Raw genomic sequence first — 24,068 nt, 5'->3', positions numbered from 1 at the left:
ATTAAGTAGCATTTCGAATAGATAAATTGTTATGAGTTTACAAGTGATAAATCAAGGTTTTAATGTTACGTAAATTTTAGACACGTTCAAAATATTCGTCTCAATTAAGAATGCGGCGTACGCATCTTTTCGAGACATTTTAAAATACAAGAATGTAAAAAAAAATACACCTTGATAAATATTTTTTAAAAAATTAACTTGATAAATATTTTTAAACTTTCACGATTTATTTAATATAAGATAATACACAAGTTTTTGGTATAATAAAATGAGTGATTTAGGCCTTAACACAATTTATCGAAATAGTTTTAGTTAAGTATAAGTCAATAAAGCGACCGTGCTAGAACCACGGGATTCGAGGGGTGCCTCACACCGTCCCTTCGATCAACAGAATTCCTTACCCAGTCTTCTGTTTTCGCAGACCAATAAAAAGAGTCATTTTCTTTTGATTAGGGATTCAAAAAGGTGACTTGGAACACCATTACTCAATTCCAAGTGACGACTCTATAATTAAAAATAATCCCTATTCAATATCGCCACTTTAATTGGAATAATCCTTCAACTCGATCCCTTTGGGCGAAAAAGGGGTGTGACATCTTTGGCGACTCTGCTGGGGAATAATAAGAATTCAAGCTTTTTATATTGACTTATACTTACTTTAATTATTGTTGATATTGTGTTTATTGGCCTTATGTGCTACTTGTCGCTTATTTACCGCTTTGATATTATTTGAACTGTATTATATATTGTCTTCTCTCGCGTATCCCCTCTGAGTCTCTGAAATAGGATAGAGGGAATGCAGCATATGCATCCCACCTTCTTTTTGAGATAGCCGGAGTGTCAAGGCACCTAGTGAAGGATATAGTCACACATGTTAGGCGGGGTTCGGATCGACAACGAAGGCGGTGTTGCCCTGCTACTGACCAAGTTTTCCCTCCCCGGCTCGAGTGTCCGCTCGAGTAAGCCAGTCTAGACACCTATCTCTATTAGGTTTAAACTTAGAAAAACTGAAAACTCAGAATCTGGTTATCCCTATTAGGTACCGCTTTATTTGCATCATATGCATTTGACTTAGCGGGACTCGGCACAGGGGCCAAACCTGTCTAGGACAGGTGACCTACTTTATAAAGATCAACATGTGCATCCTACGCGCTCTTTGACATTTATTTGGAAGGCTTATTTTATTGTTGACCGGCTTTCAGGAAACTTTAAAACGCAAAAGATTATATTATCCTCAAAATTATTGAATTATTTTTCAAAGGAAAATTTTAAACATAGAATAATATACTTTTAAGGTTTTTATGAACTACGAGGGTCTGATTCTCACTATTTAGCGAGATACATAGGAAGTCCTTCCCAGGATACGAACCTATCTTTTGAAAAATTATTCATAGATTTATTGAGAATGTTTCAAAAATATGATTATTTTCATAATTATTTTTATAATCCTCAAGTCCAATTTTTATATATCTTAATAGCCCTGAATCTTTAGGGATCATGAGGCTAAGTTTTTACAAAATAAATAATATATATAAATCTTAATAGCCCTGAACCTTTAGGGGTCTTGAAGCTGAGTTTTGTACGACATAATTTTCAAGAACTACGCACACTTGATTCTCATCTTAATGAGATAAATAGGCAGTCCTTCATGGATTCGGTTGTTTTAAAAAGAAAAATTTTGAACTCTGACACATTAATTTTCTCCAAAATCAAAATAGTGTTAAAGTGGTTGGTTTGTGGCTAAGTTGACATCTCACCAATACAACACCATGTTCAAAGAACAAGTAAGATGACCCACGAAAAATGATACAGGGTTATGAGTTGGTGTAAATTGTTAGAAATGAGGAATAATAAGAATGATCTGAAAAGTGAGAAATTTGGAGCAAAATATGAGAAACATGCAAATACTGAGAGAGAAAAAGAGAATTTCTTACGAGGATTTATACATGTTTTATAAGGTTCACTTGCCTTTAAAGTCTAAAACATCAAAGTTGGACATGTAAGAGAGTCATGGTGATCCTTTGACTCATCTAAAAAGGTTTTGAAATCAATTAAGAAGAGTAGGGGGAAAGAGGAATTGTTGACAGTTTACTTTGGAGAGGATTTGATGGTGATAAATTCAAAATGATTGAGTTCAAAGAAAAAAAGATGATGTAGCAATAATTGTGGAGAATCCATTAAGGCCGACGTGCAAATAAGTGGCGAAAATTAAGTTCGGTAATTTAGAAGCCAATTTTCTCTCCACAAGAAAGAATTTTTGGTAGTTTGTTTTGTTTCTCTTTCTACTACCCGAATTATTTTAGGGTTGAAATTTGGGATCTATTTTATCTTATTTTATTATCATTTCTATTCAAATCCTTCTATCTTTATGTCAACAAATGAGTGTCCTTTTTATTTTATTTTTTATTGTATATTTTTTTAGTTGTCTTTCCTTTTCTTTAGAGAGCTCTTTCTACGGTGATTCTAGTGATGTGATATGCGTGTTGAATTCACAAACTAATCTTTAAATCCAATCTAATCCTGAAATATTTGACCAAGAAGATAGAGTTGAAGGGGCAAAACATATAAGAAAATAAGTAAAGTGTTCAAGTATTTGGGGACATAGTTACAACCTCACTTGAATGTATTGAGGCAATCACTTTGTGAATCAGAAAATAATTTGATCATCGATAGGAAGATTCAATTCGACAATTTTGAATGGGGTCGATCGGAGGATATATAGTATTCACTATCAGGAAAAGCAAAAGGAAGTTAGCTCCAAAAGGGCACGAGTCACCCATCGATAGAAAAGTACAACATAAGTGGACGTGTACGTTTCACAAGCTTAAAATAAGCGATGCACGTGCATGAGCTTAGTCACGATCAATATTGAAAAAAATGCATATGATCTTCATGTTCTACTCTCAGATTACATGTTATGTACTTGTGTTTTTAAGGATTGATATGACGAAGGCATTTCATTCTACTACCCAAATGTTGTGTCATCCTTTGTTACCCCTTTTGAGCTTTAATGTTATTTTCTTTCGTACCCCTCTTTTGGAATCAAAATAGAATTTGAAAAAGTCGGAAAAAAAAGTATCAAGAAAAATAGAATTAAAAAAAAGTTGAAAAAAAAAAGAAAAAATCAATCAAAAATCCAAATTCAAGCAAAAAGAAATGTTTGAACTAGGTTTGACCTGATTCTTGCTATGACAAGATAAGTAGGCGGCCCTACTCTGGGGTTCGATCTAACCAAAAGAAATTCAATTTACCCAGTATGAAATAAAACTGGGGCAAAAATTTATTTCCTTAAGAGTCAATTTCAAAAGTTGTATGCTTCACCTAATGTCATGTATATTTTTGAGCCTCATGTCGTCCTTTCTTTCTTACCCTATCCAAAAGCCAAGTTACAACCAAAGAAAGACCTTCAGATCAATCTTTGAGAATGTCAAGGCTAAACATGTATGAGTATATGAGGTTTCATATTGTGGACACCATAAGGTGACAATGAGTTATGAGAACAACAAAAAATGAGAGAGTCTTATTGGTGAAAACCCGTTTGGGAACCATAAGGCGACGGTGAGCTAAAAAAAATGATGATGAAAATGAAATCGGCTCGTTGGCAAAAACCCATCGAGGTGTCACTAACCGAAGAAGGGTTGTGATATGGATAAAGCATGTTCAAGAATGGCTCCATTTTAAATTTAATAAGTGGGTAGAAGTTGAAAATTATTAGTATGGGTAAATCTGGTTGTGTAATCCAAAATGCACATCATAATCACTGGAATCACCTACCACACATAGATAAGTTTACATTTTTTATGTTATTAAAAAAGGAGATGCCTATTGTCTTTTTCTTTTTCTTTTTACTATTATTTTTATTTTTTGAATTTGTGTCTTTGTCGTCGAATAAAAATAAATATCGTTACCTTTCACGTATTTTGAGTCAAATTTATGTCAAGACAAGTGAGAAAGAACTTCAAAACTTGCTACCAATTCCTTCAATTGCACAAAGAATAACAAAGGGCTGAAGCACCAAGTTAAGATGCTTCAAAATAAAGTAAGATGTTCAAGAATGCTTGTCACGCCATAATTTTTAGACTCATAGAAGTATAAAGGGTGTATTTGAAGTTGAACCTAGAGACATCATGCAAAAGAAACCTGATTTGAGTCAAAAGGTTTTAGTAGTCAGAATTTGGGGTCAATACTACAACAAGTCAACAATACCTATCAATGGTTTGCAATAGAGCTGAGCATGACAAGTGCAAGAGATCGTCTTAATGGCCAAATTCCACAAATCAACCACCGTGTTTTAAATTAGAAAGTTTTCTTTATATGAAACAAAAACATGTTGCTTTCAAATCAAAGGCTTCAAAGCCTAAACATCAGAAAGATCCAATTCCTGATTTTCGCAAATACAAGAGGTAATATTGTTACACATGTTTAGTAATCACAATAATGGTAAAAACTCATCATCATTTACCCCTAGGCGACGCACTTCCTATTTAGGGTATGTCAAATTTCATGTGTTAGGTAACACACTTTCTACTTTGAACCATCACTCCTAGAAGACACACTTTCTAGTCGAGTCATTTCATTTAATCCCTAGGAGACGCACTTCCTATTCTGAGTAAGTCAGTTTTTCATTTGTTAGGTGAAGCACTTCCTAACTTGAACCATCACTCCTAGAAGACGCACTTTCTAGTAGAGTCATTTTATTTAACCCCTAGGAGACACACTTTCTAGTCTGAACAAGTCAATTTTTTATTTGTTAGGTGAAACACTTCCTAACTTGAACATTCACTCCTAGAAGACGCACTTTATAGTCGAGTCCTTTTATTTAACCCCTCGAAAACGCACTTCCTAGTCTGAATAAATCAGTTTTCATTTGTTAGGTGAAACACTTCCTAACTTGAACATTCACTCCTAGAAAATGCACTTTCTAGTCGAGTCCTTCAATTTAACTCTTAGGAGACACACTTTCTAATTTCGGTCATCAATTTTACTCTGACGAGATGCATTTCTTTAGCAGGGCTTTGATTCACACTCTTTACTGTACTTTTCAAAAGATGTGATATGATGACACTCGCAAAATTTACTAATGCAAATTGGGACAAAATTTGTTCATGTTTACTGAAATTTATTTTATGCTCAGGACGCTCCTGAAGAATGGGACAGGACCCTCCTGAAGAATGAAAATTTATTTTATGCTCAGGACCCTCCTGAAGAATGGGACAGGACCCTCTTGAAGAATGAGAATTTATTTTATGCTCAGGACCCTCCTGAAGAATGGAATAGGACCCTCCTCAAGAATGAAAATTTATTTTGTACTCAGGACCCTCCTGAAGAATGGGACAGAACTCTCCTGAAGAATGAGAATTTATTTTGTGCTCAGGACCCTCCTGAAGAATGGGACAGGACCCTCCTGAAGAATGGGAATTTATTTTATGCTCAGGACCCTCCTGAAGAATGGGACAGGACCCTCTTGAAGAATGAGAATTTATTTTGTGCTCAGGACCCTCCTGAAGAGTGGGATAGGACCCTCCTCAAGAATGAAAATTTATTTTGTGCTCAGGACCCTCCTGAAGAATGGGACAGGACTCTCCTGAAGAATGAGAATTTATTTTGTGCTTAGGACCCTCCTGAAGAATGGGACAAGACCCTCCTGAAGAATGTGAATTTATTTTGTGCTCAGGACCCTCCTGGAGAATGGGAATTTATTTTATGCTCAGGACCCTCCTGAAGAATGGAAATTTACTTTTTGCTCAGGACCGTCCTGAAGAATGGGAATTTCCTTTGTGTCTAGGACCCTCCCGAAGAAAGGGATGTTATTTTTCTGTATCACCTTTTATTTTGAGTTTAGGAACATATTTGAAATCAGAAAAAAAAAAAAAAGAAGTCCAGGAGCCCGCCTGAAGAATAGGGTGAAGAAAGAGAAAGTCCAGGAGCCTGCCTGAAGAACAGGGTGAAAGAAAAGGAAAGTCCAGGAGCCCGCCTAAAGAACCGGGTGAAGAAAAAGGAAGTCCAGAAGCCCTGGAGAACCGGGTGAAGATGTAACAAGTCAAGAGCCCGCCTGAAGAACAAGGTGAAAAAAAGGAAGTCCAGGAGCCCACCTGAAAAATAGGGTGAAAATTATCAATTGCACGTCAGGAGCCCGCCTGAAGAATAAGGTGGAGATTTTCAAGTCCAAACCAGAAGAAAATCTGAAAAATAAATCAATTGTCAAGTTCCTCTCTAATGTCAAAAGCCAATGATGAGGAACATTTTATGTTTCAAGTTCAATTCAGAATAACGACTATCTCACCATTTGAGAAGTCATGAAGATTCAAGTCAAGATTCCAAAATAGCTGAATAAATAGGATCTTTTACTTGTATCTTCAATTTTTTTTTTATTTATGTGAATGTAAAAGGAGAAGTCGTCAACAGGAAACTCGATGGAACCTCACTCAATCTCTAACTCATTCTCTCACAATTTTACCTTTGAACTACAAGTGACCTGATTCCCTTATAACTCGGGATATGTAGGCAGTCCAAAACCAGGACTCGGTCACATCTTTTATTTTTATTTTATTTTACCCTCACATTTTAACTAATCGGAGGATCAAAAATTATACATTTGTCTACTTCTTTGTATGAAAACTCTTCGAGATCTCAAACAAAGAGGGGCAAAATATAGACACGTGATTTTTGACCCTCACTGAGTTTTAATTTATTTGTCGGCATTAAATATTTTTATTTTTTGTCCAATATTTGCTTTAGTTTTTATTTCATTTTTAATAAGTTTAGTTCAAATTAAATAAAAAATAATAAGTAAAGTTACTTTTTGAGATATTTTATTTATATTTATATTGTTATTTTTTGTTTTTAAATATAATATGAAAATTCAAAAATATATATTTTCCTTTTATTTTAATAAATAGACTTGTAGTTTTATTATTATATTAAATATATTTATATTTGTTTCAATTATTTATAGACTTTTATTATATTTTATAAATTAAAAAATTAATTAATTAATATTCTTTTACTATTACTATTATTATTTATTTATTAAAAATTTTTTAAAAAAATCAAAAATCAAAATTTGAATCGTAACGCAACTACCCAACTCTTTTTCCCCCTTATCTGTTTCCCTAACTGTTTCCTCCAAAACAATTCCTTTATTTAAGGCTCCTAGAAAACTACGTACAGATAATCACCAGACACTATCAGAAACTGAAAAAGGAAGAGAAAGAAAAAAAAAAGTGAGTATCAAAAAGCAAAAAAATAGAAAAGAAAACAAACCAGAGAAAAGAATTGAGATAGAGTGAAAAATTAAGAAAACAAAACATCAAACAAAAGAGAGAAAAGAAGTAGTTTGAAGTTGGAGTTCCGTTCGAGTTTCTGGTGATAACATCTTATTTTCATATTCAATTAAGTTGACATACAAGTTTTATTTTTGATCCTATTCTATATGTGTTGTAAATTTTTTGTAAAATTTTTTAATGAATTGTTCAAGTGATCTCATGCAATATTTAATCCGTATGATTGATTGATTACGTAAATTTTCTGTTATTATAAATTTTACGATTGAATTATCGGATATTCATATATATTGGTACAGATGTATTGGGTATTAAAATACTGTGTATTGACATTGTAAAGTTAAATTTAGAACAAAAGAAAAAAAAAATATATGAAAAATGCCCAAACACACTGATGCATACAAATATGCTCATCGCCGGCACACCCATTGCCGGAATCCATGACAGCCTTCCCCTTCCCTAACTCCGACGACTTTCAACCAAACCAACGTCGTCAGAAACCTCGTCAAAACCATCGTCGCTGCCACCTACTTCCACCACCGACCGACGAAGCTTAGTTGCACCACCATCGTCCCCTTCTTCTTCTCCCTTTCTCATCGGCAAACCCATTAAAACGGGTGACACTCCGCCGATAATCCATCCAAATTCACCAAATAAAAAGCCAATAAAAAAATCAGATCCGACCAGCGACGATCATTATTTGGTCATTGTTATGGTAAAATTTATCGAAAAATAGCATCGCTGGCTTTATTCCGATCAAATTTACGTCGGATAACCACTCTCCTTCTCATCTCTGTCATAGTGCCACTGGCAGCCCTACGGCGACAAACAGACGAGAATTGAAGCGGAGAAGTAAATACTGTTTCTTTCTATTTATTTTCTTATAAAATTAGATTGATTAGTTGGACAGTTATTTGTTTTAGGGAATATTATTTAACTGATTAATTGAAAACTAATACTGTTGTATCATGGCGTTCAAAATAGTAAGAGTAGATTGTTTATTTTATTATTTTATTATTTTTACTTCATTGTTATAAATAGAATTTAGTTATTAAATTAATTAATTATTTTAATTGAATATTGCTTTAATATATTTTTAAGATTAAGTAGCATTTCGAATAGATAAATTGTTATGAGTTTACAAGTGACAAATCAAGGTTTTAACGTTACGTAAATTTTAGACATTTTCAAAATATTCGTCTCAATTAAGAATGCGGCGTATGCATCTTTTTGAGACATTTTAAAATACAAGGATGTAAAAAAAAATACACCTTGGTAAATATTTTTAAAAAAATTAACTTGATAAATATTTTTAAACTTTCACGATTTATTTAATATAAGATAATACACAAGTTTTCGGTATAATAAAATGAGCAAATTTAGGTCTTAACACAATTTTTCGAAATAGTTTTAGTTAAGTATAAGTCAATAAAGCGACCGTGCTAGAACCACGGGACTCGAGGGGTGCCTCACACCTTTCCTTCGGTCAACAGAATTCCTTACCCGGTCTTTTGTTTTCGCAGACCAATAAAAAATGTCATTTCCTTTTGATTAGAGATTCAAAAAGGTGACTTGGAACACCATAACTCAATTCCAAGTGGTGACTCTATTATTAAAAATAATCCCTATTCAATATCGTCACTTTAATTGAAAAAACTATTCGACTCGATTCCTTCGGGCGAAAAAGGGGTGTTACACTTGAAAATAAATGGTATTAGTAAATTTGCATTACTTGGTTGCATCTTGATCAAAAAAATTTTTATTTCTTTTCTGTTTTAGATTTCAAGTGTTTTATACATGACTATTAGATATAATAAAGTGAATTTCAAAACTGTTATCACATAGAGTAATTATCAAAAATATTGTTACATATTCTATTGGGTTATTGGGTTAATGGTTTTTTATTGGTTTTATAAAATATTTTATTGGGTAAACGATTTGATTTCAGTTTTAGCTTATTGGATTATCGGTTAATAATAAGGATACACTAAGTTATTGTTTTATCCCTATTTATGTTATATACATAAATATATATATTACTTCTCTGTCTATATATAGGCACTATTTATTCACAATTAAGTTATTCACAAAGTATTAACCTATTCAGGGAAACAAAGTAACAATATAAAGCTCGGGTATTATCGTATTAGAAAGCTTGAAGCATTTAGTAGCTTCCAACAATTAGGATTTAGTTTTTTTTCGAACCAACATTCAATTCAAGTTTGAAGATTCTTGTAAACTAAAATGCATTGCGTAGGATTTTGGTGGTAACTGAGATTTCACTTTTTTATGTTAGTTATTACTATTTCTATTTTATGAGTATTTTCTTATTGGTTTAATCGAAAATCGAACTGTTAAGGACCAAAAACCGATAAACCGAACCGATAAGAAAATATCTTATTGGTTGGTTATTGATTTTACATATTTAAAAATCGAAAATCGATAAACCAAACCAATAACATATAAAAATGAACTGAATCGACCGATGTACACGTAAATCAGCAACAAAAAAGTGCTATTTTTGAGAATTCCTCGAACTTTTACTCCCTTTTCGTTTCATAGATATTTCATTTTACATTATCCACTTTAATAAGTTCTATACCTTATATTAATAATATTAGTTTAGTAAAATACAATTCTTAAATTAACACCAAGTAATATGAAAGGAATGGAATAATTCTGAACAAATATAATTTATTATGTGTTCTTAAGAAATTTAATATTCAAAATAATGGTATTAAATGTTACTGATTCCTACACCATGAATAATCATGTAGAAATATCTAGCTAAATAAATGGTATTTTAAAAGTGAGAGTATTACCTTATATGTGATTGGGAAAAAGATTTAGTTAGCAAATTATTTGACTATTTACTTTCCATAACCAAAAGATTTCTTTAATTTGATCAAACTTAATTTCAAGATTTTGCTTTGAGATCTTTTCATTGCAAGAGTTTGTACGGCTTCATCTAACTATATCTTGACTTTGTCTACTTATAACTAACAACTTTAATTTATCTTTTGACTTTGATCCGTCCATGAACTTTGATTCACGTATCTAATTAGGAATAACTCTCACTATAGAAGGAAAATTAGTAACTTCTCCTATATAATGTGGTAAACATCATAAGCATTCTCAATTTATCCAATATATTGTTTGGAAACGAATATTTATTTGATTTACCTAATTATATTTAGGTAAAGAAATACTATTAATATATATGCATTCATCTTTTGCACTAGACTAAAAAAATCACTTCAATTAACATTTTTAGGTGATTTTCAGAAACTTAAAATATTATATCACCGACAAATATACTATCCTATAAAATTGTTACATTTTATTTTCATACTAAATTTAAAAAATAATCACACTTTAAAGTATGTAAAATTGACATAAAAATATAATAAAATGTGTTACAAAAATTAATTAGTTTAAGTAAAATTTCAATAATACTAGTAACAAGATAGATCAAGATAAATTTATAGTTCAACCAAAAGAATATTCCATGAAGCAAAATGAGATTCTGAAAAAAAAAAAAAAAGAATATATGAATGAGAACTTAAATTTACATACAAAACAATACAATTACTTAATTTATTAATCATTTTAAAAAAAACATATTATAATCCATGATAATTAGGGGCTATTTTAGACATTTAAAATATACATGCAATGATGTTATTTATTTCTGGCCATTTATTTAAGATCAAGGTAGTTCATTTTCACTTTCAAAAGCTAGAGGACCGGAATATTATTTTACAAAGCCAAAATATTAAAGAAGGCAAAATAAAATTAACTGCTGCTGATTCTTACACTATGAGTAATCATGTAAAGATTCCAAATGCTACTCTATTTGATTTGTTTATTTTTATTTATCCATTTGACTTGACACATCATCTAAGAAATAATAAATAAAAAAATAATTTTAATATATCATCGATTAATTACAAGTCATCTAAATATTAAGAAATGAATGTAAAATTTAATAAAAGAGGTAAAATAAGATATAAAATAGTGAATTATCTCTTAACTTTTTAAATTGAATAAGTAAAATTAGATAATTACTTTTTATATACTGAATAAGTAAAGATGGACAGAAAGAGAGATTATTGTATTAATATAATCAAATGAGAAATATCAAAAGAAAAAAAATAGATAGCTAAAAAGAAATCACACCTTATAGTGGGAAATAGAGAGATTAATGATTGCTCCAAAAGTTCTTTTAACTCTATGGTTTTCCTATCACAGAAATAAAAATTTGGAAAAGAAGTTTTGTGGACTTATGAATGAATAATGGTAGCAGAAAGATCAATAAATAATTGGCAAGGTTGACTTCATAAAAATACATGTGGCACTCCTTTATTGGACCATATTAAAATATTAATTTTTAATTAGATCTAACCCAAACATGGTTGTGTTTGCATATTCACTTTTATACACTAATAAATAACCATGGTTAGTTGTTAAATCATTTAATCATTGTAAGTTGAATGTAAATTCTCTATGAGTTATCTCTTAATCAATGATTAAGAGGTATGTAATTTTACTTGAAATTTTAATCAACTAAAGTTAGAATAATGAATTGAGTGAAAACATCCGATGCAGATAAACATTTATCATAAGACAATTTAATCTGTAAACTAAAGTAGAGATGGAAATATGACCTTGTGAAATTGTTAAGATTGAGTGAAAGAAGAAAACACCGTAAAGTTGGATTGTATTCGTTGGTATGAGCAACTTAAAATCCTTAGTTGAAATTATTTTGGATGAGTAAAGAAAAAAAATTAGCTTGTAATCATCTATGGTGAGCAAAAGTATTAGCTTGTAATTGTTCATGATGAGCGAGTGGAACCATATATTGGTGTTGATTGCGCCAGAACCACTCATTGCTTGCACCGTTTATATAATGAAGTTATTTTTTTCTTGTTACTTATTGTCTACTTTGTGAGCCTTCATTACACTGTTCTATGACTTCCTTTCTTTCGTCTATCCACAAGGCTATAAAAAGAGAGAGTGGGGCAGCTATCTAGCGGAATCATTTCAGTTGTATGGTACGAGGTCCCTAGAGACAAGGGGATGAGTTGGATATATAGTTTCCATCAGCAAATAAGAAATTAATGGAGTAAAATCAAATAGAGGCATTCCAGTAGAGAATGAAAAGAGTTCAATGCCAAAGTTTTCTATTGAGAAACAACAATGAACATGACAAAAAGGGTTTGAAGAGTTTACAAACAATACATAAGTTTCTGATTCTGGCTTAGTCTCTGACAATACATTTCAGAACGTATCGTTGCAAAGCACAAAACTAAATAGACATTAACATCTTCCGGAGTCTTCAAGTTATGTAACACAACATCTGTAGATTCTTCGAACTTCACTCGCTCACCATCTTCCCATCTAATGGGAAATTCGTTTATGTCCACGTGCCTCAACTTTTCCAGTTTCCAAATAGCAGGCAACATCACTATATAAGATGAACGAACCCCCAAAATTTGTAAATGAACAAGGAGTGACAAACATTTGAAATGGAATGCTTTAACAAAAATTGCAAGGTACCTTATGAGTCAGTGACTGAAATGCAGCAGCCCAAGAATTATCCAAGTAGAAATCCAATAAATGTAACACCCGAATAAGTCTTAAGATATTAAGCAAAGGAAAAAGATGCTTATTGTCTGATATGCTGAATTTTGGATGAGCAATTAACTCAACGGAGGCTTGACTTATTCCAAAAGACTCTCTTTCCTTGAGACTACTTGTCATAGAGTCATGTATGTACATGCATAACCTTTGGTCATTCAAATCTACAGGTTCATATAACTTATGTGGCTCTCTGTGATGCAAGAACTTTCCTTCTGTAATTTTTCTCAAGCAAAACTCACACACTTGATCGAGAACCGTGCAACGTTTCATTTCACCATTCGCTCTCTTTTTAGATACCATTACCAGGTTTCTGCCAACAAGATCACTCAAGCAACTCATTGATGTTTCTTCACGCTCCAACGTGCCAATATTTGGCACAAATTCCTCAGCTATCCACCACTTGAGCAGATCAGACACTGGAATTTCATAACCTTTAGGAAACAATCCCATGTAGAGAAGACAAGGCTTTAAATATTCCGCTAAAAGGTCATAACTTGATTGTATCATCTTCATGCTTCCCTCTTCTAAAGTATGAGAACCTATATCATATGCAACCTCAAGCCACAAAGATGCTTCTCTTTTTTTTTTTTTTTCGGGAAAGAATTCCAGCAATCATTATAACCAAAAAAGGCAACCCCTTGCATTTTTTGGCAACTAGTGGTCCTACACTGCGTAGCTCCAAAGGACAACTCTCTCCTTGAAATACTTTCTTCTACAATATCGGAAACAACCTCTCTACTTCTTCGGAGGTAGCGGTATGAACTGCGTACATCTTACCCTCCCTAGACCCCACTGTGTGAGAATACACTGAGTTTGTTGTTGTTGTCTCTTAGAAATGGAGGAAAATAAGGATCACTATCCCGCTTCATATACCGAGCTAGGTCTGCATTTCTAGTTGTTACCATTATTCTGCTTCCAGTTTCCTGAGAAGGGAAACAGAATTGTAAATCATCACATGCCTTGTTTTCCCATATGTCATCCAATACGATGAGATCCCTTCTTCCATAAAGATACTTTCGCACCTCTTTATAAGGATAATCCACATTAACATACCTATCGCCCCCAGTTTGTTTTAGAATCTCAAGAGATAACGTCCACACATTATATATTTGTCCAACGGAGCACCACGCTCGGACATCAAAATGATCAATAATAGAACGACTATTGTATGTCTTTCTAGCCAAAGCTGTTTTCCCTATCCCGGCCATTCCGACTATTGAAATAACGTCCACGTTAATTATCCCTCTCCTCAATTTTATAATTATATTTTCTGCATGATCGTCAAACCCCACTAGTTCTTCGTCAACTGATGGATAACTAAGATCCGTGGGAGGCTCTGCAGAGGAAGGAATTCTCTCAGCATCCTCCATAGCAGCTAGCTTGGCCCTTTTATGATTGTTGGAACTTGGAAGTGAAATCTACAAATATCAGAACAGATTACTCTGGCACTCAGCCAAATGTGAAGTCTGACGTGTCTATACGAAACCAATTTCTTTTTTATTTTCTTTTAAAAAGAAGTATAAAAACCCTCACACTTACTCTGCTATTTAAATTTATCAATTTTTTTTTTTTTTTTTTTAGAATAATATGAAGAATAGAAAAGAGTGTGAAACTCTGATCGATTGGTAAAGTGTATAAGATTAATGATGAATAAGGTGTATTAGTAATTTTATAAAAAAATACTTATTTATCAAATTATCCTTCTCTGTACACTCTCTTTGCAAGTAGCATCAGCTACTGTTGTAGAAACAAAAAACCCAATTTTTTCAAGGCTGCTACTATTGTTTGTAGAAACAAAAATTCGATTTCAACTTCTCTCGAAACTTCAAAAGCCTTGCAATAAATCTGACGGTATTTTAATTGGAATAAAGATGGAGAACAGTCTTACGCTTTATGAACCCCGTGATAAGATAGATGGTTGTAATGCATCTACAGATCTACATATGCGTGAATATTGCAGATGTAAAGGTGGTGTACTTAGAAAACAATGGATAACCAAGAAGCTCATAAAAAATTAGATGTTCTTACCTAAATTTTATCATCAATTTGTCGACTTTGAAAGACTTATTTTTCTGCAATTAATTGCTAAATAATTGAACTTAGCAAAAGACTTTGATGGTATTCCAAATCAGTCTCTCTTTTCCATGGAAAGTAATAGAAGGAGAAGAGAAAGAGGAAGTTTTTTACAACCAAAAATGGTGGGAAAATGAAATTGAGAAATGCAATTACAGTGAAAAAAAAGAATTGTCAGATATTTTGAGGGGTAAATTTGTCATTTAATAAATTAATATATGTATTAAATACTTTGTATTGCTAATACATAAAAAATGGTATGTATTATTAATATATTCCTTAATACACAATAGAGTATAAGTAATCCTTGTATTAGTTATATACAGACTAAAAGATTGTACCAAACAAGATATTTGTAATACATATTAACTAATTAATACATACATTATTTTTTCAATACACCCTACCAAACGGCCCCTGAATGCTTTAGTGGTGTGCGGTGTGCGGTGTGGGTAGTCTTATGTTGATTGTGGGACAGACAAAAATTATTGGCAGATCAAAAGCATTGAAGCCCAATTAAATCCAAGTTTGTTCCATGTTAGAAGGACCTCGACACAATCCTTGGTATATAAATATCAGAGTGGAAACTTTTGTCTTAATATATAAATATATAATAACAATTTATTGATTTATTGATATTGAGTTATTATATTAGCGACTGATAAATGAATTAAATTTTTATAATTTAATAATTTATCGATACAGCGGAGGATTATTCATTTTCTAATCGGATAAATCCTAAGTCATTGATATTATCATATTTAACCCTGAATATGATAATATTGTAGTGAGAGATTCTCTTACATTTAGTCGATACATCATTCAATAATCGCATAATAATTGTTAATATGATATTGAACCAATCGATATCTTATTGATTGGCTAGAAGATTAGTACATTTAAAAGTTAATATCTGATAAGTCGAACCGTTAAGCATAACCATCCACCGATCTCCCGATCTACCCATTTTTTTGTGTTTTCTTAGACTTAATCAATGCTCACAGCTTCCATATATGAATGAAAAGTTCTGTGTGTTAATATAAGCACATATATTATAAATAATAAGTCAAACAATCAATAATTTTGCAGAACATATAATTTAAGAAACCTTTAATCAAGATCTAGAATGAAAATCTCCAGCCTAATTAGTTCAATTAATTTTGAGGGGAAAAATTTCAAAATTAAATTTGCTAGATTTAGTCAAAAATTCTATGGTCACCTACAATTGAATTGATTTGTGAGGATTATACAGTACTTCAAGTTAAGAAACTTTTTGTAAAGAAAAATAAAATTATGATCACAGTCATAATTCATAAGGCTTATTACAAGTTTTCAATTAAGGCTATTTATCGGTCAACTTAGTTTGGTTTTACATGTTACCGATTTGATTTATCTTTTTTGATTTGTAAACATGTTAAAATTCATAACGGGATCAATAAGGTATTCATTATTAATTAATCGGTTGATGGTGCTTAACAAATCGGATTATTAATTTAAGCGATAAGAAAATGTCTTTGCAATTCAATTAACTGATAACTCAATACTGAGCAGACAATAAATAGTATTTTACTGTTCAATTCATGTAACTGTATTAGTCATAGTATAGACTATATCTTATAACAAGAGATAAAGATGTATTAGTCATAGTACAGACTATATCTTATAACAAGACGTAAAGATAGTGACAAATAATCAAATGATAAATTGGAAAAGATAAAAATATAAAGCTAAAAAACGAATCTAACCTTATAGAGGAAATAGATTTTTTTTTTTTGGTTGTTGAAAATAGAATGGTTAATAATTGCTCCAAAGTTTCTTTTAAATAAATCTACGGTTTCCTTCTCACAGATATGAAAAAATTTGTGACTATATTTTCTGTCTAGAGAAAATGAAAAAAGAGGAAGTTGACTTTCAAGAGGTGATGAGGTGTAATAATTATTAGAGACATTTTGATTTAGGAATCCAAATTAAACTATTTGCCTGGAAGATTAGGGATGTTAAATTATACATTCAGATCAATTCCCACTTATCTATGTCAAATTATATATTGAGATCAATTCCCACTTATCTATGTTGAACAATTAATTTTACTACTATTAAATTAATCCCATTAATAATTGTACATACGGCCTTTCGATGAATGCAAAAGCCAAAGTGTCCTTTGTAATATCCTTAGAACTACATAGTATATATTACTAGCAAGTTGGCAAATAGACGAATTGAATTGAATTTGAACGGGTTAAATATGAATCGAATAAAAATGGTTTGAATTGTAATTCGCCCATATAAATATGGATAAATATGAATTTGGTAAAATATGAATTGGATAAAAATAATTTCAACTCACTTTAACTTTCAAGTAAAAAACTTAAAATTTTTATATCATATCAACTTGACTTTTTTTCATTCTTTTTAAATTTTTTTTATCTCTCTTCTATATGTAGCCTTTAGTTTTTCATTTTTTTTTCATTTTTTTTGTATTTTCTTTTTTTTTTCTCTCTTCTATCTCAACCCTCTACCCTTTGTTTTTTTTCTTTTTTTTCTTTTCCTTTTTAGTCTCCTTTTTTATTTATTTTTTATTTTTTTGTTTTTACTTCTTTCTCATTTTTTTCTTTTTTGGTTGTATTTTATGTTTTATATTTTTCGTATTTTTGAAGAACATGATTAAATCAAATACAAATTATGGATGATGACTAAAATATCGTAATCACTCAGTATATTTGTTTTCACAATCATCTTTTTTCTTTTTCCTTTTCTCCTTTTTCATTATTTTTTTTTAATCTTTTTTTGTATTTTTTTCTTCAATTCTTTCTTTACGCTTTTTTCTCTTTTATATCTCTAACTTCTACCTCTCTTTCTACTTTTTTATTTGTTTTTCTATTTTTGGTTTCCTTTTTTTTTTTTTTTTTTATGATAACGAAAGTACCATAAACACATATTGATTTATATTCGCCCAACATTTATAATTCGAGAGTTATGTGGATCCTCAGCCATATATATTTTAGTCTCAAGAAAATACAATTAATTCATATATATATTTTTATTTTTTATCCGGTGTCCGGTGCCTGCATTGGAGCCCCGACTAATCTAAATCGGGCGTTGCAGGGCCCATTAAAGTGGTCACGCTCCCAATAGAATTTTCTCCATAACCAGGGTCGTACCCTCGACCTTTAATTAAGGGTGGAGCAGCCCCATCCACTGCACCACAACCCATGTTGATTTTAATTCATATATTTATTTGTCTATAAATACAAATGATAAATTGCACATATGACAACTAAACTATTCAAATACAAATAATAAATTTATTTGAAATATATAGTATGATACAAATAAATTTAAAGTAAAAAGATATAAAATGCAATGACAAAAAAAAAGATGAGGAAAAGAATATAAAAAATAAGAAAAATAACAAAAATGACGAACCAAGAATGAAAAAGGGGGAAATGGCAATACAAAAAAAAAATTCAAAGAAATAAAATTGAAAAAGAAAAAAATGATGAAAAAGAAGAAAGAAAAAAAGTGTAAGAAACGAGTAAAAATAAGTGAAAAAAATGAAAAAGAAAAAAAAGTAAATTAAAGGAAAAAAGAAAGAAAGAAATAGTAAATTAAAGGAAAAAAGAAAGAAAAAACAAAAAAAAAGAAGAAAAAAAAAAGAAAGAGAAATAAAATATAGAAAAATAATAATAATAAAGGAGTGAGACAATGGATTATATTTAATTGATAAGAGATGTTATGAATTATATAGGCTAAATGGGATAATTAAAAACTTATATTTATTAACCCATGTAGGTCTCAAGCGAATACGAATGATGAAATAAGAATGAGAAAGGGGAAAGAGAAAAAAAAATAAAACAAAGAAAAAAGAAATAAAAAATAAAAAAATAGATGAAAAATGAGAAAGAAAAAATTTTTATAAGAAATGAGTAAAAAAATTGAAAAAGAAAAAAAGTAAATTAAAGGTGAAAAGAAAGAAAAAAAGAAGAAGAAAAGAAACTAGAAAAGAAAAAAAATTGAAACTTTAAGTATAGGTGAGTGATCTCTGTGTTTAAATGGGTACCCATATTTTACCCATTTTATCCATATTTGTATGAGCTTTTAATGAGTTGAAGTCCATATTTACCCATTTGAAATATGAGTGATTCAATTCACTAAATATGAATTAAATGGACTCTTTTCACAAATATGAACTGAAATTGCCACCCCTAATTACTATAATTAATATATTGAGATAGGAATCTAACAGGAGCTTAGGATCGTTTTATAAAAATAACAACTAAGCTTCTCAAAGTCTTATCTATAATATATTAAAAGTGTTAAAATTCTTAAAAAGGTGATTTGAAGTTTTCGTCCTTCATTAAAATACTTCATAATAGACAAAGCCATCTTTTTTTATTTTTCTAATACTTTTTAAAATTAAAAAGTACATTAAAATTTAGTTATTAAATCTTTCCTTATTTGAGTTATGTCTACAATTTAGGATTCTTTTTAATTAGTATTTGTATGGGAAAAGTAACTCATTTAATAGATAACAAAATTACTAATGTAATATTTAGGACTTTAAAATTAACCAAAATTAGTTATTAACATTTTTCTTATTAGAATTATGTTAAAAGTGCTAAATTACGACAAAATTGTGAGCGGAAGGAATTGCAAAGTAAACACCATGAGACTTTTTTGGCAGTTTTCCTATTTTTTTTCTTTAATTTGGTTTTCTTTTCTTTTTTACTTAATAAAACTACAAAATATTAAATGGCTATAATTATATTAACTAAAATTAATTCACAATTGTGTTCTTAACCAACTTTATATCGTTTTATACTTTTAAATTAATTAAATTTTACCTTATATATACAAAAAAGAATTTCTACAATTCTTTTACAAGAAACATATGACTACCTTCTACTTTTCTCTCTCTGAGGTGAAATTTTAGATCGAAAGTGACTTCCTCTACTGAAGGTTGATTTTGATTCTGTGTACTTTTTTAATAATTAAATTTGTGAAAATAACTATGTAACTATTCGTGATATGATGACAAGCTAGACTCTCGTGCTTCCTTCTTTGTTTAATGTAGATATATAATAATAAAATTATATATATTAAAAGTGATATGGACACAAACATGTATGTGATATATTGCTTTGTGTAACTTTTACGTGCAGAATTATCGAAGAGATGATATTTGCTGAAAGATGATATATGGATAGATCAGTACGCGCAAGGCGGTTGGTTTGGTCTTTGTTTACGAATATGTAAGTTTCGTTAGTAAATAATAGATTTAAAGATTGTATGAATTATATACATAATCAATAATTGATTATGTATTCTCCCATTAATTTTAATAACAATTAAGAGAATTAGTTGTCTAATTTACAATAGTTGTAGGAAAAAAAGATATTAGGTTTAGGTTTAGTAGTCACTTTCAATTTTTCTAATTTTTGCTAAACTAAAATCAAAAAATATATTGTCTATTAAATATTAAAATCAACCTAACGATTGAATTTTAGTTTATTTGGTTGAAATTTTTTAATATTCATAAATAATTTATGGAAGAAAGATAAAACTCCATGTATGTTCAACATACTTTATGTACATGTTTATAAACCCTAACTTCATCTATCCAACTCACTCTTTGTACACACAGAGTTTCTCTTTTCGTTTAAACTGATAGGTTCATAATATATAGACATACATTTATATACATATAGGCTTTGGGTGAAAGAGAGAAATGTATAGGGATTGAGGTGGTGGTTGATCGAAGTCGGAGATCATCGGAGGATCGTTGGATCGGAAACAAATTAAGGATGCGTTGGATAAACACTTGGAAAAAATCTGCACCTTCTACATGTAGAGCTTTGAAGAACAAGTGATCAGATGATGAATCTGAAACAGACAGTAAAGATTCTGATGTTAGTGCTTCCCATACATTATGAATTTTAATCTTCATGGATTGAGGCATTGAGCAGTCAAGTGCCATACTATGAATGTGCAGTTGACCTTATTCTTGATGTCAAAACCTCTCATGGTGATATCTTCACCTAGAACCATGAATGAATTGGTTGAGTCAGCGATAGAGATGTTGTATGATTTGATCTATGTCACGTTCATTTTGAGTAGCTAGGGAATGATTGCAATATCAAAGAATTACAAGAACTATGACTTTGGGAGATCTCCACAAGTTTATTGCTTGGGACAACTTTGCCTTTCAGTTGGTTAGTTTGATATTCCACGTTCAAGTACGGTAAAAATATATTGTCCCAAATGTAAAGATATTTTTTTTACCCCGATCGAAGTACCAAGACAATATCGACGGAGCTTACTTTGAAACAACATTTTCACACTTATTTTTGATAACTTATGGACACCTCAATCCACAAAAACTAACAAAAATTATGTTCTCAATGTATTTGGTTTCAAGCTAGCTCCACAAAACTTGATAGTGAAGTTCTTTGTGAGATATTACATTCTTCTGCCATGAATGGTTAATTCTTACCCGGATATGATGTACAATTCGTTGTGGTAGAGCCCACATAAAAATGAAAAGTGTTCTAGATATGATAAACTTGATTCATCAATCAAAGAAGCAACTATGATCAATCTGTCAAGTGAAATTCATCTTCAAAATTTCACCATGAAGTACAAGAGCATATGTAACCTTATTCCTTTTCAAGAGAAAAATGAGCTCATAGATCCTCTCAGGTCTTTAATTAAAAAAAAGGTGATAAGTGAGTCCCACAATCTTATTAAGTTAAAAGAAATAAGGTCGCTTAAAAAACTAAGTCAATTGTTCGACAAATGCATTAGTTGTTTCAACAACTATCAAAGTTGTCAAACAACTTTGATAGTTGTCGAACAACTTTGAAAAGTTGTCGAACAACTTTCATAGTTGTTGAGACAACTTCTATAGTTGTCGAGACAACTTCTTTAATTGTTAAAGCAAAAATGTTTAAAAAAAAACTGAAAAAAAATTGTCCGTTTCACCTACTTTTTAAAACTTGAAGGACCCTCACTTAATTGAGAAACTTGTTTGTCCCTTTTAATTCAAAGTCCTCCTTTTCTAGGTAGCTAGCTTGCTAGAGAATTGGATTTATTCCTTATGTAGATCTTCGATATTTGTTTGAACTTTTCTCTTGGTGCTTCAGTAAATGCTTTCATTTTATGGCGGAGGTACTCATTGCCCTTAGAATACATTAAGCTTATGTTTTTTCAAGCCCCGTGTGGTGACTTGGGAGAAGATTAAGATTTCTTATTGAAAATTCTTTCTAATTACGTTTTTCCTATATAGTTTTTATGTTTGGAATATCGCTGAGTTTACAATTGAAATCGATAACGGAATATACTTTATGAATGAGATGTGAGAGGATACTATTTATTGGGCTTTAGGTTGACGAGTAATATAAGAGAGACTACATTTAAAGAAAGTACCAGAGGTTTGTTTTCAATTTTTCATTTAAATTCATAGTTGTTGTAAAATACATAATAGCATAAACAGGGTTGCCAGAAAATTATTATAGTAAATAGCAACATACAAAGCAAATCAAGTAATAGATAGTAATATATATTGAAGAACAAGAAACTCGGCGAGTACTAAATAATTTATATCTATAATTTATAATATATTAAAAGTGTGAAGACCGTTAAAAAAGTGATTTGAACTTTTTACCCTTCATTAAAAGACTTTGCAATAGACAAAATCGTCTTTATGTATTGACTTTTTCCATATAAACACTAATCCAAAAGAATGCTAAATTTTAGGTACTTAACTCTAATAAGAAAAGTGATTTGAACTTTTTACCCTTCATTAAAACATTTTGCAATAGACAAAATCGTCTTTTTGCTATTTTCTAATAATGTTTAAAATTTTAAAATTTATTAAAATTTAGTTATTAAATCTTTCCTAATTAGAGTTAGGTATTGATTTTTTCCATATAAACACTAATCCAAAAGAATCCTAAATTTTAGGTACATAACTCTAATAAGAAAAGGTTTAATAAAAGCGTTAACATAAGAAAAATTTAAAAAGTACCAAATTGTTATAGATTCTTATTTTATAACAATGATTCCTTGATAATTTTAAATTTTAAATTTTCCAAAATTAAGGAAGGTTTTTTTTTTTGTACCCTACGACAATTTTGAATGTTTGAAATAAGATAATTTTTTGGTGATTTTTTAAAGGTGGATTTTAATTGGAGAAGCCCATAAGACAATTTTGCTTGACAAATAAATGACAATTTTAAAAGTTTCTATTTTCCGAATGTACGGGGCTGACATAAATTTTTAATAATTGAGTCTTTTTCTAATTCTTCTATTTAGGAATCATTTTTCTATTCTAACGAGTCATTATCTAAATCTCTTATTTTAGGACTCTTTTTCTGATTAGATTGTAGATGCAAATATAGATGTAAAAGTGTTACTATTTTATAATTTTAGATCAATTAAAATACTACCTTATATAATTATTTACTTATTTAAAAGAAGTAAAACTCCTAATATTTAGTACACTTTTAAATCAATTAAAATACTGCCTTATATAATTCTATTTAAGTAACTTTTTGTAAACAAAGATTTAGCTCTCAATAATTTAGTACGCATTTTTTTTCTTGTTCGCTTGCGTTTTTATTTGGTTTTGATTCAACTTTTTTTTTCTTCCTTTTGCATAGAATTAGTTCTAATATATTTTGTGTTCTTTCAGCTGAAAATTTTGATCCAAAAAAAGAGAAGAACCATGCGACATTGTCAAGGAATGAAATGGATCAGATGATGATAATCAATCACTATATTGGCTAAAAATCAAAGGTTATGCTTCTAATTATAATTCGTAGAAATTGTATACGACACTCAATTAATGATATGTATGTTGTTATTTGTTTTGGACCTAAAGTTCTTCTTCTTCTTTTTCTATGAATTATGAGCAGCAGAAAAAAAATTAATTTTTGAAAAATGAGGGCGAAGTAAAACTATTATTGTCATGCCCAAAGAATCACACTTACAAATTTTACTATCATTATTCATTAAAGTGAGAGGTTTTAAATATTTTTATCAATTATTTATTTTAATATAAGTAGAGTC

General features: G+C 30.3%; 1 protein-coding gene and 1 long non-coding RNA gene across 3 annotated transcripts in view; both read right to left on the bottom strand.

Annotated features, from left to right (window-relative positions):
* The window catches only part of LOC107847243, a 20,388-nt gene extending 8,833 nt beyond the window's left edge, over positions 1-11,555 (bottom strand). For both annotated transcript variants that reach the window (XR_001667376.2, XR_007047122.1), the window contains exon 1: positions 11,463-11,555. This is a non-coding gene — a long non-coding RNA (uncharacterized LOC107847243). The remainder of the gene's footprint in view (positions 1-11,462) is intronic.
* An 878-nt stretch (positions 11,556-12,433) lies between these two features.
* LOC107848627 (toMV resistant protein Tm-2 netted virescent) lies at positions 12,434-13,710 on the bottom strand. Its single transcript, XM_016693406.2, has 2 exons — positions 12,843-13,710; positions 12,434-12,750 (listed from the first exon to the last, which is right to left on the bottom strand). The coding sequence occupies exons 1-2, from the start codon at positions 13,437-13,439 to the stop codon at positions 12,748-12,750; spliced, it is 600 nt and encodes a 199-aa protein (XP_016548892.2). The 5' UTR covers positions 13,440-13,710; the 3' UTR covers positions 12,434-12,747.
* Between the last annotated feature and the right edge of the window lie 10,358 nt (positions 13,711-24,068).

Source organism: Capsicum annuum, chromosome 11 (genome assembly GCF_002878395.1).
Source record: "Capsicum annuum cultivar UCD-10X-F1 chromosome 11, UCD10Xv1.1, whole genome shotgun sequence".
Lineage (NCBI taxonomy): Eukaryota > Viridiplantae > Streptophyta > Magnoliopsida > Solanales > Solanaceae > Capsicum > Capsicum annuum.
Note: the sequence above shows the minus strand (reverse complement) of the source record. Positions and strands in the feature narration are given on the sequence as shown.